Source organism: Mustela lutreola, chromosome 4, assembly GCF_030435805.1.
Source record: "Mustela lutreola isolate mMusLut2 chromosome 4, mMusLut2.pri, whole genome shotgun sequence".
NCBI lineage: Eukaryota > Metazoa > Chordata > Mammalia > Carnivora > Mustelidae > Mustela > Mustela lutreola.
The window spans coordinates 49,948,001-49,960,871 of record NC_081293.1 but is presented as its reverse complement, the minus strand read 5'-3'; the positions used below and the strand labels follow the sequence as shown (position 1 = coordinate 49,960,871).

The following is a 12,871-nucleotide window of genomic DNA, read 5'->3' as shown; positions in this document are numbered from 1 at the left end:
AAAGACAGATGCTCCAAAAGTTTAGATCAATTCAGAGATGACACAGCCAACATGGGAGCCAGGAGTAAGGGCCTTTGAAAGTGATATTGCTCAGGGGACACACAAGTGTTCCCCATATTTTGCTGGTACCACTGGCCTGGGTCCCTTGGAACCCCTGCATAGCAGGAGCCCCTCCCTCTTGCTAAGCTTTATTATCCTCCCTTTCAGCCTTGGCTTTCGGTCTCACGGATACTAAAGTCCCCGTGGCCGGCCAACTGTGCTTCTGCCTGTGATATATATACAGAGTACAATGTATTCTGCAGAACCAAGAAACAGATGCTGTACCTGCCCAGGGCAAGGGAGAGGCTGAGCACACACTCCACCTCTGGCTTCCAGAAACACTAAGTGTCCTCAAGGGATGAAACCCGCCAAAGCCTCATCCCACCTCTCTCCATCCTTGAGGGCCTCCTGTCCCTACGGAAGTACTAATGAATTCTCTGCCGGAGGACATGGGGGATACTGGGGCAGGAAGCAATTTCTGGCAACGATCATCCATTTCTAGATTTCCTTTTCCATCTGCCCCCTGCCCAGTAAAAATGAGTGAAGACACTATGACCTCGGGAATGGAAGATAATATATAAAACCTGCCAAGGAGACCATCATCAAGGTGTTTCTCATGACCTGAGGGAGACAAGGATCGGGGATCTGGAGGGTCAGTGCACCAGCATGACGCCACAGAGTGGGGAACACATGCTTCCAGCAGTCCTTATTTTAAGTGAAAACAATAGATGCAGGGAAACCTTGCTATTTCCAGGTCATGTGCCTTAGCAAATTCCAACACAAAGACCACCTGAATGTCAAGAGGCCATGTTCAGAGAGCTACCTCCGAACACGGGGGACCTGGCTCCGGGCAGAAATGACACAGTAACATAACCCTAGGAGGGAAATGTGTTTTCAGTTACACCAGGGCCCAGCCAGGCCTCTTCCACAGGCTCTTCCTAAATAGGAACTTGGCAGTGGGATTCGCTAGGCTGGAGGGGACGTCCTTGGCTCCAGAGGTGAGGCCCTGCAGGGTCTTGAGGAGAGTTGGACAGAAGTTCTTTTTCCCTGCTCAATAATAACACTGAGGAATCAGCGTCACATCCATTTTATTAATTTTCTTGACAGGCAGCTCCAGTTTCCATGCAGGCACCACAAAATCAAAACATACGCATGTCAAGTGCCCCATGTGCGGTAGGGCCCTGCCAAGACCGTGTTACATCAACAAAAGGAAGCAGAGCCCAGGTCTCAGACCTCGTGCTTGGGCCTGTGGGTAACTCCCTGCTGGAGAAAACCACCAGAGCTCAGATGAATGAGCCAGAAGAGCTCTCTTGGTGACAGTCCTTTATCCTGGGGTCTGGGTTCCTTGTGTTGAACACGAGAGCCGTGGGAGACACAAGGCTACATCTGGCTTTGGGGTATGCTTCTCAGTCCCGCCACACAGACCTCCCCTGCCAACTCCATTTAGCCTGCATTCAGTTTCATCCAGGCAGGGGAATAGCAGCCTGGATTAAAGAAGCCATTAAAAAAAGAAAAGAAAGGAAAAGAAGAGAAAAGAAAAGAAAAAACTGCAATACCCTTATTTGTGTGCTGGGTCTGAGCCTGGAGTTCTGTGGAGTTGAGGTCTTTGGGCACATAGGGAGCTGAAGGAATGTTTTGATCAAGGCATCCTTTGCTAAAGTGATAGAAGGGACTCCAGCACAATTTGTCCTCTCACATAAAGGATTTTTATCTAGGAACTGCCTATGTAATGTAAATTAGGTGGGTAGAGAGGGTAAGGGCTGAGAGAAAAGCCCTGCTCTAATGCCACGGCGGGATGCCCCGGGTGAGCCCACGCAGGTAGCCGGTCCGTCGTCTCAGCCCCACTCTTCCCGCCCATCCTTCCCACCGCCTCCAGGGCCATCGCCTCGACTCCCCCAAACAACGGACCACCAGTGCCACACAATGAATGCAGTAATGGCAGCCAAGGGCTGGAGGTATCACACCTAGGATCACAGGGCTTCTAGCCCCCCTCATGGGACCTCCTGGTAACTCACAACTTTCCCACCTCCATCCCTACTCTTGCAGGAAGGGGAAACGGAAGCCCAAATCCTGAGCTGACGACCACCAATGCCAAGTCAGAAAGGCCCACACTGGGCGGGTTTTCCTGCCCTGGTCTGCCTCCTTGACTGGTCTAGGTTAAGAACAATGCAAGGATGAGGACGGGTGTGATCATTACTCCAAAAGCCCTCTTAGGAAGGGCCCGGGCCTTCAACCCAGTGTCCCGGAAATGGGCCTGCCCTGGCCTGGCCAGTGCCCCGGCCTGGCCTGTGAGGAAAGAGTTGGGTCTTTCATTGCCTGGGGTGGTCCAGCAGGCAGGGGCCACTCTGGAGACGCTGGGGTGGCTGCCCAGCCCGCTCTTCAGGGTGAAGAGGAGACGAGCAGAGCCAGACCGCCCATCTCATGGCACACAGGGCGCCGCTGCTGAGGAGTCGGCCCCTCATTCCACTCTCCATTCAAACAACCGTGGCATGTCAGCCCTGCTGGCCTCCTTGATTGTGCAGAAATAAATAAATGAATTATGTTGTTGGGGTTTGGGCTTCAGCACAAACACATGGTCTGCATTTATCTGCACAGTGAGAGGTCTACCAGCCACTTGATGTAAAAAAAGCAAAATGATAATTCTTTTCTTTAGGCACTCTGGTGCCATATGGAATGTATATAAATCATATTTTTGTTTTAACAGCGGAGGCTTTGTTGATAGATAAACATGTGGTTTATCTAAAAAAAAGAGAGGATTTGTGCTTTGAACAATCATTTAATGGCCGTGGATGTGCCAAATAAAAATAAAAACATAATTTTGAAAGAAGTTGGCCTCGTGCCCAAATCTGTAACAAGGAATTTCTCCTTAACCAGAGTGGTTAAAGCCCGTCGATCTGTTTTGAGTTTAAGCTGTGCTCTCTACTCAACCCCACGACAAACTGAATCCGGGGCTAATGGGCTCTAATAGGACAAGACGTTACCTTTATGAATGACCTCATGGAGAAGAGGTTGGCGAGCATGGTGGAGAGGCCTTGAGCCAGACAGCTCTGGGCTATGAACCCCAGCTTCAGCTCCGCGAGGCAGATTGCATCATCTCCCTCTTTCCAGTTCCAGCTCGGGATGTTTAGCAGATGGGCCTGTAGAAGCAAACACAAGGTATGAGAACTGAGGCTGCTAAATGTTCAATGGTTGCAAATCTCCTCTGGGAAATGCACCACTGCCCGATGGCTCAGAGGCATTTAGACTCATCCTTTCTTTCCCTGGCCTGAGCCTGCTGTTTGCTATTTCATTCGACTCCCCTATTCCGTGGACTTCTGTCCTCGGGGTTCTCTCTGGAACATTGCTTCTGCGCCTCCCTAACCCAGGTCTTCCCCCTGGGATTTGTCATGTAGCCAACAGAGTCCAGAGGGAATTTCCTCTTGGGACAGACACATCAGCCCACATTACTAGAATAGCTCGCTAGGTTGTTCATAAAAGAGCTCCTCAAACAGACTCGGACCCTCAGTTGTCTGTGTGTTTTAGAATCTTTTTTTAATCTGCATCCCCGAAACTCCAGGTCAGTGGCCCCCAAGTCTGAGTGGGCCTCAGAATCACCTGGTGGGTTGGTACACATATTGCCGGCCCCTCATTCACTCTTTCTGATCTAGTAGGGTGCAGGGCGAGGCTGGAGAATTTGCATTTCTAACAAATTCGAGGTGCGATCTGGGGACCACACTTTGAGTAGCACTGACCTAAATCATCAGGCAAATCACAGTGTAGACATATTATGATCTCTTGCAGATGGACTGATCCTATGTAACAGGTCACACCCGAGGATAAGGACACAGACACACGCTCATCTGATTAGTTTTAAGCAACATGAAGCAGAGTCAGAGATCATCCATTGGATGAAGGAGTCAAAATTCAAAAACTTTGCCAGGATTGGAAAAATGGGCAGAAAAACAACCAGGAAAAATTTTTAAAAGTCTTAATGTCAAGTGCAGCATTTAGGTTCAAAAAAAAAAAAAAATCAATGTATAAATTCAAAATGAGAAGATCTAACTTGGCAGTAGAGCTGAGGGGGAAAGAAGGAAAAAAAACTTAAGTGTGTGGGTAACTCAAATCCCCAAAAAATGCCAACTGTGTGACAGATTACAGAGAAAGCCAATGCTTGCTTGTTAGAAATGGTCTCCAGATCAAGGGAAACAAATGTTTCATTCTGCTATGAACCGGTCAGGCTGGTTCCGGAGTACTTGATCCAGTTGTAACAGTCAGATTTAAAGAGGGAAACTGATCAATTGAATAACTTCCAGAAAAAAAATGACAAGCACAAGGAGAGGTGGGGGTTCTGGAAAACGTCTTACGAGAAACAGTTAAGAGAGCCAGCAGTGTCTGGCCTGAAGAAGGACCACACCCTCATGGAGACAGGATGGTTACCTCTGAAAGCCTCAGGTGCTGCTGCAATGAAAAGAGATTAGGCTTGTCTTGCTTTGTTCCAGGGGCCAGAATTAAGACTGACTGGTATATGTTACAAGAAAGCAGTTTTTTGGCTTATTTTATAAAGGAACTTTCTAAGGATGTAATTTGTCTAATAAATGGAGAAAGCTACCTCCCAAAATGCAAAGTCTTTGTCCCAAAAACTCTAAGTGTTTTTCCAAGTCATAAGAGAAAGACCACTTGCTTTGCATTTGAGGTTGTAGCTGAAAGCCCTACTAGACCCCCCGTGGATGCCAAGACTTTATGGCCCTGAAACGCCTATTTTTCTCCAGGTACCAGCAAACACCAGGAGCACCCAGAAGGCTTCCCTTCACTGTCAGGGTAACACACTACGGCCGTACCTACTAGAAGAGAAGATGCCATTATGGAAATAAGAACAAGTCCAATGGCTTCTTGCTCTGCTATCAGAAATTCCCCTCTTGTGAAATTCCTTCCTCAAAGTCCTGTGACAGTTTCACAAGTCCTAAGCCAGCAATGACTCCTGGGAGAGAAGACCGTATCCTCCCTAACGAGAGCATGGTTAAAAAGTTTGGTGTGTAGGCCATGATGGATGGTAATTTCTGCCAAGCTGAGTATCAGAGACCTTTTCCCATCACAGGCCTGATTCCAGCGGATCGTCTTGCCCCTTACACTGTTTCTCTCCCAACTCTTCACTGGCTGGCAAAGGCCACCTTCCCCCTTTACTAATCTTCATGGCACTTTCAAGCAAGCAAACGAACAATCAAACAAAGTCTTTTCCAGAGAGGCTCTCATATCCCCATGTGCCAAGTTTTTGAAGGTATGAAGTCCAGGCTCTTGGGCCTTGGGTCCCCCCTGTCCCCATCTGGTTTGAGTTCCTTAGGCATATTTCACATGTTATTACATGGGAAAGTCAAGTCTGTTTCAGTTCTCGGGCTTCCATATGGCCTCCGTTCATGGGCTGTTGTATCTTCCCCAATTGTAGCAGGGAGCAGGGAGGGATGTACCAAAGGCCAGGAGGAACGTCTGTGTGCATGAGATGAAGAGAGGAAATTTCACAAGGAACTCAAATCCTCTGTTTCTGACACTTCTGTCCTTCATCTGAGGGATATCTGGGTCCACTGGAAAATGCCAGCATCATTGCACAGAGGTCTAGAGGCACATCCTGGATCTGAAGAATGAGGCCTGATAAAACAGGTGTAGCAGGACCAGGGTCCCCCTTTGATCAGCCACTGGACCACTCCTCATCTCAAGAAGGAGAAATGTGAAAATATGCTTTCCTGGGAAACCAGTAGAGGTCAAGTCCAGTTCCAGCCTTCCCTATCCATAAATAACTTTGAGAAAGCCACCATAAGGAACAAAGTTCATTACAGAGAAAACACTTCAACACTATTGCCCAAGAATCTAAGTGTTTTTTAGTGAGAAAGCTCAAAGAACTTGCATCACCATTGGGCCACTGGGACTCGGTTTCTAGGTCCTAGAAAAAGACCTTTCTTTCTAGAATCTATTCAGAAAATTAAAAATCCATTAGCAGCCAAATCATCGGAAGTGATACTTTTCTATGATATCATCAACTGCTCTTTCCTTGAAAAGCTTCAAAACATTTACAACACTCAAATCAAAAATGAGTGCCCTGTGCCATCTTCTTTCTGCGTTCAGAGACATCTGGGCTGGGCTGAGTGTTTCTCTCCATGAAATCAGATCCACTTTAGAAAACAGCAGTCCTTCTAGAAGGCCTGCTGTGAGGAACCAGAGTTTGGTTCAGTGGGGTGGGCTCTATTTACAGAGAAGGTGACAGTTGGCCATTCTGTTCTTAGCTCAATGCCTGCCAAGTGACCACGAGTTGTACTCACCAGAGCTGCTCTGTCTGGGAGAACACAGACTCCCAGTCTGGAGTCACACTGGGATGCTAGCATGCACAGATGGCCAAAGGAGGACTAAATGTGATAATGGATGTCAAGCTCTTTTAAAACCATAAAATAGGCCACAAATATCTAAGATTATTATGATGACAAACTCAGGACCAATTTTACTTGGAGAGAAGTAGGCAGCTTGCCTACATCCCTTTAGGCCCTGGAATACCAGCATCATTAGAGCACAGGGAATTGAAATTCTTTATGTTTTAAGTCTCATATCCAATTATGGAATTAACTATCACTTAAAGTGTGTTGTGTGCAACATAAGTTTGTTTGTTTTTTTAAATATTTTATTTATTTATTAGATAGAGATCACAAGTAGGCAGAGAGGTAGGCAGAGAGAGAGGAAGAGAGAGGAAGCAGGCTCCCTGCTGAGCAGAAAGCCCGATGCGGGGCTCGATCCCAGGACCCTGGGATCATGACCTGGGCTGAAGGCAGAGGCTTTAACCCACTGAGCCACCCAGGCGCCCCGATTGCAACATAAGTTTACATACACATACCAGGGTCTTTCAAGAAAGCAAGTTTTAATGGGTGGAGGCCTCTGGGCATTTATTCATGGATGAAGAGAAAGGACAGAGAGAGGAAGAAAAATAAGACTGTAAGGCAATGGGGGAAAAACAGATTAAAGAGAAGGTGGGAGCATCTCAAAAAATAGCAGTTATAGAGCAGGGTGACAAGTGTCCATCTGCAATTCCATGAGGAATGGGATGACAATGACCAGCGGACTTTTTGCTCCCTCTAGAAGAGGGAAATGAAATGATCGAGAAAAGTGGGCTCATCCATTACTCATCCTATAGGGGCAAAGTCTCACACGTGATTTTGCCTGACTCTGAAACCCCAACATATTGGGGTGATTCTAAGCAAAAATGTGTTTTTGGCACATTCCCTGAAAATGTGTTTTCAGGATCGGTTGCCGCCTTCATCAGTTTTTTCCTGAATAATTATCATGAAAAGGTTTGTACCAGAGTCCTCAGCGTGGACCAGACATTCAGCGTGGCTATGGTCATGTGAGTACTGACCAGGTTCCATCCAGATCCTAGGTCCATTCAGCTACTTGGACTTTGACAGAAATCACAGGTGAAACCATCCCGAATTTCTTGAAGAGGCAGCATCCATACTCATTGCAAGGGGGAAAAAAGGAATTGACACCCATTTCTAAACTACTACATTAATTTCCCTCTTCAATCTAAATTCAGCCAAAAACCTAAACAACAGCTTAAAGCACTCCCACACTGAATGAAATTTCAAATCATAAATGAAAGAAGAGTTTATTGCCTGAGGAGCTGTCTCCAGCCACAGGCTTGCTAATAAAATTCCCCTCCACCTATAGGGGCTGCTATCTAGAAACTTCTCCAGACCGATGCTTGTGAGTCCCCGATATCCTCACTTTATGTCTTCCGTGTCCTTGGGTTTTCCAGAGATGAACAGGACAATGGGACCTTAGGTGCCCACCACCAAGCCCACTGGCTGGAGTGCAACACGTTCTGCCGTGGAAGCACCTGCTGAGGGCCGGGCAGTGGGCAGCAGACCCGAGCGGTAGGCCGGTCGCCGACAGCAGGCCCCACTTCACAACGGCCTCTGATGGGCCTCCACACAGCGAAATGGGGCAGCCCTTGCCAGCAATTAAAAAATAATGGCATGGCACTGGTGCATTTGGCAGAACAGGGTCTTCTCTGGGTCACCTGACTGCCTATTTCGCAGGGAATATGGCCTAGAAGATGGACACACGCTCACTCATAACCCAGCGGGGAGTTATTGTGCTCAGACAGAACACCTGGTTCCAGGTACCGAGCAGCCTCCGGTTTCCCAGCCTCATTATGGGGAATCACCCGTTCCACATCAAACAGAGAAAGGTGCCACCTTCCCTCCCCCAAAGCTGTTTCCCTGGGAGCTCAGTGACAGGCAGCGTGAAGGAGCAGTGCCTTTGAATGAGAGACTGAGAAGTAATCACAAGCGAAACAGCATAGACTCCAACGTTTTTTCTTCCCAATCCCCTTCTAAACTAGAACAGGAGAAAAATTCCTTTATGTCTTCTCTCTGGAGAGCAACTTTTTCCCTCGGTTCAACCAAGCCAGTTCTCCTCTGCAGCAGGAGAAGGCCATGTTCCGCATTCTCCAACCGGTGCGTGGTCTGCTCCTCCATGTCACCTGGTCTCTGGTAGCAAGGCCCTATCACTCGCCTGGGAAGCTCTCTACCCCGGACTACCCCGTCCGTCCCTGAGGGCACAAGGCAGGACTCCTTCACTCATACGCCGGACTACAGAAGAGAGTAAAAGGGCGCCTGGGTGACTCAGTGGGTTAAACCTCTGCCTTTGGCTTGGGTCATGATCTCAGGGTCCTGGGATCGAGCCCTGTATTGGGCTCTCTGCTCAGCGGGGAGCCTGCTTCCCACCCCCCCTCTCTGCCTGCCTCTCTGCGTACTTGTGGTCTCTCTCTCTCTGTCAAATAAATACATGAAATCTTAAAAAAAAAAAAAAAAGAAAATAAAAGAAAGATAGAAAGAAAGGAGTATAGTACATAAAAAGTGGACATTGTTGAAATTGGGATCTAAGGTTAAATCAATATTCCAACCTGGGGGTCCAACAGATGCTGCCTTCCAGTGAGCAGCGGTCAATAAGGTGCTTGCACTGAAGAAAGGCCCCAGGGAGGTATGTACCCAGCACCCCTTGTCTAGCCCTTTGGATTACTACAGCACATGTGTGCACATGTGTGTGTGTGTGGGGGGCATGTGTGTGTGCATGTGCACATGTGTGTGTGTGTGCACATGCATCTGTACAATGAGAGGAGAGAGACCAGGCATGCTTGTGCACCTCTGAGCTTGGGATGGGCCCGGCCTCTCGCTGTCCTACCTTGTTGTGATACTGCAGCATCTGAGTGATGATTCTTATCTTCGGGTGGTAGTTCTTTATGGAGATGACTCTGAAAAAGAAAGAACCACAGCTGAGGCGGGGTCTGTCTAACTCTTGGAGTCTGACAGGAACACGAATTTGACCGTACCCAAACAGAGTGAATGCGGGGCCAGCAGCCAGGACCATCCAGAAGGCTTGCCGGCACAGGGCCTGGTTAAACGGTGTCCATCACTGTACCCCATGGCAGCATGAGAAAGAAATCAACAGAATGACCACAGACTGTGCGTGGGGCAGGAAAGAAGAGAGTGGTTCTCTGGTGCCTTGGTGTCGCGTGTGGGCCCGTTTAGTGGCACAGGTGATCCAGAGCAGGGTCAGGGGCTTACTGCCTACAGAGACATCTAAATAAGGCGGCCTCAAGCCACGGGCCAAGGGAGGTTTGCAATCTCACATACCCTGGGGACAAGCCTAGAAGCAACTTGCTCTGAGTCCAGTTCTCCAAGTTAACAACTTGAGACAACAATGACGAATCAAACAACCAGCCTGACAAATGATACTAAACTGTCACACACACAAGGCCACTGACAAAAATGATTTCTGAGCAGGGCTCTTATGTCGGGATCAATGACTCAGCCTTTGATAGATAATAGAGTCTAAGTGAAGACTTTAATGCTGGTGGAAAATAAAAATCCAAGGCTGGCTGGACGGCCACCGTCTGATAGAAAATTCTACTCTCCCTGCCCCCTAGCACCCAGGCAAACTGCCCTCAGTCTATACTGCCGATGAGTCACTGCCCTCCCCCAATCCACCCCTGGCTTCTGCTCCCTGAGACTGGGCTACATATGGAGTAGAAACACCTGGATTCCAGTCCCAATGTACTAAGGAACTGGGTGACCTTCAGGAAATCCCTGGGTTCTTTGTGACTGTTTCCTCATCTGGACATTGGGGGCAATGGTACCTGCTTTATTTATTTCACAGGCTTTGGTATGAGCAGCAAATGAAAGACCAGATGTGGAAATGCTTTGAAATCATTAAAAGCTCTCGCCACGTGTAAGTTATGGTTTTTGTCATTACCGACTCTGTCAGAGGTGACATTGCACATTTCCTTCTGTGACAAGGAAGGCTAAAGAATGGAATTCCACAGGACGGCCCACCGAGAAGCCTAATCAGAAATGCGAGTACGTGTATTAGGACCACCCCCACAAACTCTGCACCAAGAAACGTGCGGGGAGAAATGGAGAGAATGGAGAGAAGGCAGGGAGCAGTTTTATCTGAAAAGCTACAACTTGTGAATTTAGGAAATGGATCGCACAGAAGCCTCTTCCTGCACAAATTCACCCTGGGCTTTTGCTCTTGAAGCAATTCATTTTATTTTTGAAAAAGTGTTGTGTTGGCTCTCGCTTATAACTCAAGGACTTTGAGCTTCAGTCAGCCCTGAATTCCGTTCACTGCCAGAGCGGGGGGGGGGGGGGGGGGGGGGGGGGGGGGGGTCTCCTGCATTAGCTCATTTCAAATGACTCATTGACATTTTAATTTCAAGAGGGGCAGATTGGTCTCATTAAAAGAAGGAGAAAGGAGGATTATACAAATAAGGGAAAGACAGAGCCCAGTTTTTAACCCTGAACTTTCCATTCCTTTTGCTGCCTGGGCCATAGTTCTGATTCTGGTTACTGCATGGCTTCATTACATGTCTGATGCTACCTCTGTCCTGTAATTTTCATGTGGTGGCATCCCGCCAAACACCCTGGTAACTTACAAGTCTTCATATTGGCCCTACCACAGCCTGGGCTTAAATGAAATATTGCCATTCAGAGAAATGCCCATTTCCAAACTATTACTCATTTCCATTATTCACTTTTGGAAGGGGCGGGGGGAGGCACTAGCCCCAAAACTTCTCCAGGGATCAACACATTACACTTTCTTTTCTTTTGTTTTTATGTTTGAAAATCTCAAGATCAGGAAGACTAGTTCCTGAAAGGTTACGTTTTTATCATTTCAGATGACATGAAAACGTGGGGAAGGATGGAAATCCTAGTTCAGGAAGGGGGTTCCTCTGGAGCACCCGATGGTGAGCTGTTGTAGTCACTTTCCAGCTGTGACTAGTTTAGGGGGTGGACCCAGGTGTGGACACATGTCCCCATTCCACCACCTCCCGGCAGGCTGGCAAGCGCCATGGGGACAAGAGTTCATGCATCAACTTCCTTAAAACAACTGCGTGAAAACATATTGCCAAAGAAAAGCGGAGGAAAGAGAATACTGTGCCAGATGTCGCTTGCCAGACACAGACACCAGATGCTGAGGGAAAGACGTGCTCATCCCCAAAGCACCAGGGGAGTCCCCCACCTACCTCAGTGATGGGAAAGCTCATGTCACTTGGGGCCACCGATTAGAAGCAAAGGAAGGGAGACGGGAGCATGGTGAAGATGCCACTTCCCAAGCCCTCATCCCAGTACATTCCCAGGCTGCAGCAAACCAAGCTGTGGGGAGAAGGAGGTCTGTCTGGACCAAAGGACGGCTGCTCACAATTAGGCAAGAGTTCCTGGGAATGTAGTGGGAGGGAATGTTTTCTCTTAGTTCATCTCTTCTCCAGAAGCATCTCTGTATTCCCTTCCAGGCCTCTTAACTCCTCTGCAATGTAGGCCGGAGGGGAGAAGAAGAATCCTAAGGGGCTTTAACTCTCCGGAGCTAAATATCTTTTTTTGTCATTCCATTGTCGAAGAACAGTGTTCTTCTGAAATGAGAAAAGAATAGGAAGTGTGGGGGTCAGCCATGTCAGGTCAGGCCAGGAGATGGCCTTCCATGGGCCTCACCCATTTCCAGGGAGGGCACTGGGTGGTAGTCTCCAGAGTGTGTCCCTGCCCACCCAAAGATGTTCTGTAAATAAAGGTGCTGGGGGGCAGGGGGAAGGGGAGGGTTAGAGTCAAATAGGTTTGCTAAGTTCTCTGTCGATCATTATCTTAGAAAAGCATGTTAGTATTAAAAGCACTGAGAAGGCTTTCAGTGAAGACACTGTTTCATTCTGGGAAACTGGCTGAAACAAGCCCATCAGTCAACCAACTCCTCTTTGAGGGGGATATTAATCAATGCCACAGACACACTTGGAAAGTTCCAACATGGAGCTTCTCAAGCTTGGCACTACTGACATTTGGAGCCAGATAATTCCCTGCTGCGGGGAACTGTCCCCTGTGTGTTGTAGGATGTTGAACAGCATGCCTGGCCTTTACCTCCTGGGATGTGAGCAGCGTCATCCGTTCATTACAACAACCAAGAACATCTCCAGATATCTCTAAGTATCTCTGGCAGACAAAATCACCCACAGTCAAGTCATGGCAGGTCCATCCCCCTTCGGGAAAATGGTACCTTACTTCAAGCCTACACCCATCTCGATCTCTCTTTCCTAGTCCTGTCTGAAACATCTCAAACACAAGACCCACTGTGAGCCCCAGGGGTCCCATCTGCCAAGGATAAGCTTCCTGTCTATGATGCCTTGTGGCACTGCCCTCCACAGCCACAGCACCTCAGCTCCCCCTGGACCTATATTTGTAGAGTGGCTCTGTGGGAAAAAAGTTCCCACAGAGATGATGCTCTGCAGAGAACCTGAAAGGGCAGCCTAGGGGCTGCAGAGCGCCAAGCCCAG

General features: G+C 48.2%; 1 protein-coding gene across 16 annotated transcripts in view; it reads right to left on the bottom strand.

The window, feature by feature from the left end:
• Positions 1 to 12,871, bottom strand: part of KCNMA1 (potassium calcium-activated channel subfamily M alpha 1) — a 730,798-nt gene that overhangs the window by 196,097 nt on the left and 521,830 nt on the right. For all 16 annotated transcript variants that reach the window (XM_059169794.1, XM_059169808.1, XM_059169795.1 and 13 more), the window contains exons 13-14: positions 9,238 to 9,307; positions 3,021 to 3,176 (exon numbers count right to left, since the gene is read on the bottom strand). In XM_059169794.1, coding sequence (XP_059025777.1) covers positions 3,021 to 3,176; positions 9,238 to 9,307 — 226 coding nt within the window. The remainder of the gene's footprint in view (positions 1 to 3,020; positions 3,177 to 9,237; positions 9,308 to 12,871) is intronic.